This window comes from Octopus bimaculoides, chromosome 7, assembly GCF_001194135.2.
Source record: "Octopus bimaculoides isolate UCB-OBI-ISO-001 chromosome 7, ASM119413v2, whole genome shotgun sequence".
Lineage (NCBI taxonomy): Eukaryota > Metazoa > Mollusca > Cephalopoda > Octopoda > Octopodidae > Octopus > Octopus bimaculoides.
The window spans coordinates 73,639,368-73,642,278 of record NC_068987.1 but is presented as its reverse complement, the minus strand read 5'-3'; the positions used below and the strand labels follow the sequence as shown (position 1 = coordinate 73,642,278).

The 2,911-nt window shown below is 33.8% G+C and overlaps 1 protein-coding gene across 1 annotated transcript in view; it reads right to left on the bottom strand.

The window, feature by feature from the left end:
- Positions 1–2,911, bottom strand: part of LOC106880534 (lysosomal alpha-mannosidase) — a 65,056-nt gene that overhangs the window by 34,250 nt on the left and 27,895 nt on the right. Inside the window, exons 13-14 of the mRNA XM_052969439.1 lie at positions 1,710–1,770; positions 590–793 (exon numbers count right to left, since the gene is read on the bottom strand). Of these exons, the coding sequence (XP_052825399.1) occupies positions 590–793; positions 1,710–1,770 (265 nt within the window). The remainder of the gene's footprint in view (positions 1–589; positions 794–1,709; positions 1,771–2,911) is intronic.

The following is a 2,911-nucleotide window of genomic DNA, read 5'->3' as shown; positions in this document are numbered from 1 at the left end:
GTTGTGTGATTATTATGGGGTGAGTGGCCGTTGTTTTTGTTGGTGGTGGTGGTGGTGGTAGTGGTGGTGGTGGTGGTGGTGGTGGTGGTAGTGGTGGTGATAGTGGTAGTAGTGGTCGTCGTAGTGGCAGTGGTGTGTTGGTGATAGTGTTATATTGCCACAAGGCTACACCTTGTGGAAGAGATAGCAGTCAGTTCAGTTGACCAAGGAAAGATGAAAGTTGACTTTCGGTGGGATTTGAACTCACAACTTAAACGGAAGTAAGCGAATATGAGAATATACAGGCATTTAAGCTCTTTCTCTTATTTTCACATTCGATACTCCACCAAGAATTTTCTATATCATCGTTCGAACTGCTCAACGTTGTACCCCAACCTTCAATATACTATTTATACATTAATCTATAGCTACAATGTGGTACCTATATAAGATACGTAGACAGGACTGTTGAGTGTTAAGATATTTGGACCAGGATATAATCCAAGAACAGCCACAGGATAAACAGTTCGAACTGTTCGGTTGGATGCCCAGTAATTATTCACCACAGTAACTTATTAGCCCTATGTAAACAGGTGGTATTTTAACTTACTCTTAATATATAACCCTTTGCATGATTAAAAGTTTCCGGATTCTGCTGTTCGGGACGGAATATATACGCTCCAGACGGTTGTGTATAGTCTACTGAAGAACGATAGTACTTGAGACTTTGTGTGAACGGACGTTTAATATTTTTAACTTTGTTGGTAATTGTCAATGGGACGCCAGTATTATCGTCAAACTCCAGTCTTATAAACTGAAATAGAAATGCAAAACACATTATATACATATATATACATATAAACATATACATACAAACATTTATACACAAACATCTATACACAAACATATATATATATATATATATATATATATATATATATGAAACAGAACAGATTAATCATATCTTAATACGTTTCCGAATATTTTTGCTTGTATAATGTCATGGAACTTCTCTACTTCACCCTTCGAATAATTAGCAACGTGAAACTCACAGATACAATTCAAGAAGCTTCAGCTTTAAATTCCTGCACTCTATATTTTATATATTGACAACTTTTCCATATTTGCAAGTAAATATTCATCCATTTTATTTAATTTGCCGATCACTGTTCATAGAGTTACAATATCTGAAAATGGAGGAGCAGCTCCTGAACTCCTCCGCAAAGAATGTCCGAGTACCATTCGAAAATAATTAAATGTCTAATTGAAGAAAGGAAAACAAAGTCTTAATAAAGAAGATGAAATGAGTGTCACTAAAGACATGAAAACGTTGCCCATTTTTACATGTAAATAAATATATTACTGTTCTGTGCATGAAAACTGAATGAATGTGTAACACATTTCTAGCAATTTTTATGGGGAAGCAGCCAATCGAATTTTGATCTATTGGTGAAATTTTGCTTATATATTAACACGTTGCTTACTCATTTTAGTCGTTTGATTAAATCTAGTTCTTAGCCGTTTTACTTCCTGGATATGAAGTCAGTCTGTTATCTTCCTTGAAATGTATACTGAAACAAGTAAAGCTAACACTTTTGATCCTGCTGATAATCGAATTTCTAAAGTTTCGTACACTAATCCAGATAATTGAAATTTTCGTTTCCAGCCTCTCAGCAAAAACAACTGAGTAAATGACACATACAATGATAGAACATAAAACATTATATTACCTCGTTTTCTACGACGTTGTTGGAGAATGTGTTATTCGTTGGTAGAAGGTCATTAAGGTCTGAAATACAAAACAGCTATCAGTCACATCAGACATATAACTTCATCCATCTGATATTATGCTATTCCATGATATATCAGATATCATACATGTTATTCAAACATTATTATAACGTACCTCATCAAATATAAAATTTTCTATCATTTCATAATAAACAATCTTTCATAATAACAATCTTTCTTACAATACATCAGATATCAAGCATCCTGTTATCTCATAATATATTAAACAGACTCTTTTCTATCCCATAACACATTAAATACAAAAAAACGTGATTGAAAACCTCATCAAACATAAAATATGTTATTTTGTTACACATCAGTTAGTAAGCATGAAACGACTACCACACTTTCATATTATTCCTCAATATACACTGGACGGTGTCATCCTAAATAGTTTGTGACTATAAATCCGAGACAGTACAGGCTAGTGTAACTTTGACCATAAATGTACTCGAACGGGGCTGACCTGGGGCTAAATAACATCATCAACAATAAGAACCAGCTTCTTACATTATATCACCGTAAACCATACATCAGTCACAGCATAGAACTAACTATACACTATATACTAGGGATCCCCAAACCTTTTAGACTATCGGCCCCTCATCGATCCCCAGGCATGTACAAGAAAAAAAATAAATAATATTAATAATAATTAAGTGGACGTGCATTTATGGATCACTTGAATAGTCCTATCGACCCCTACGGGTCGATATCGAACACTTTGGAGACCCCCGTTATACATCAATCACAGTATAACACTTTAAATTATAAATCAGTCGTAGTATTGTATATGCATCAGTTACAATATGCCATCCTCTATCATATATCGATTATAGCATGGCATCATGTAACATACCATCATACATTATATGCCAGTCATAGTTTATCATTATACATCATTATACTTCATTATACATCACTCACAAGATGCCATCATACATCAAACATGACGACATACCACTACACATTACACATCAGTCACAAGACACGCCATACATCAATCACAACATGCAACCATAGTCTATATATAAATATATGAGCGTGAATGAATTTATGTGTATACATACATACTTATATGCGTGTGTATCTGCGTGTGTGTCTTTAAGAATATATATATATATATATATATATATATATA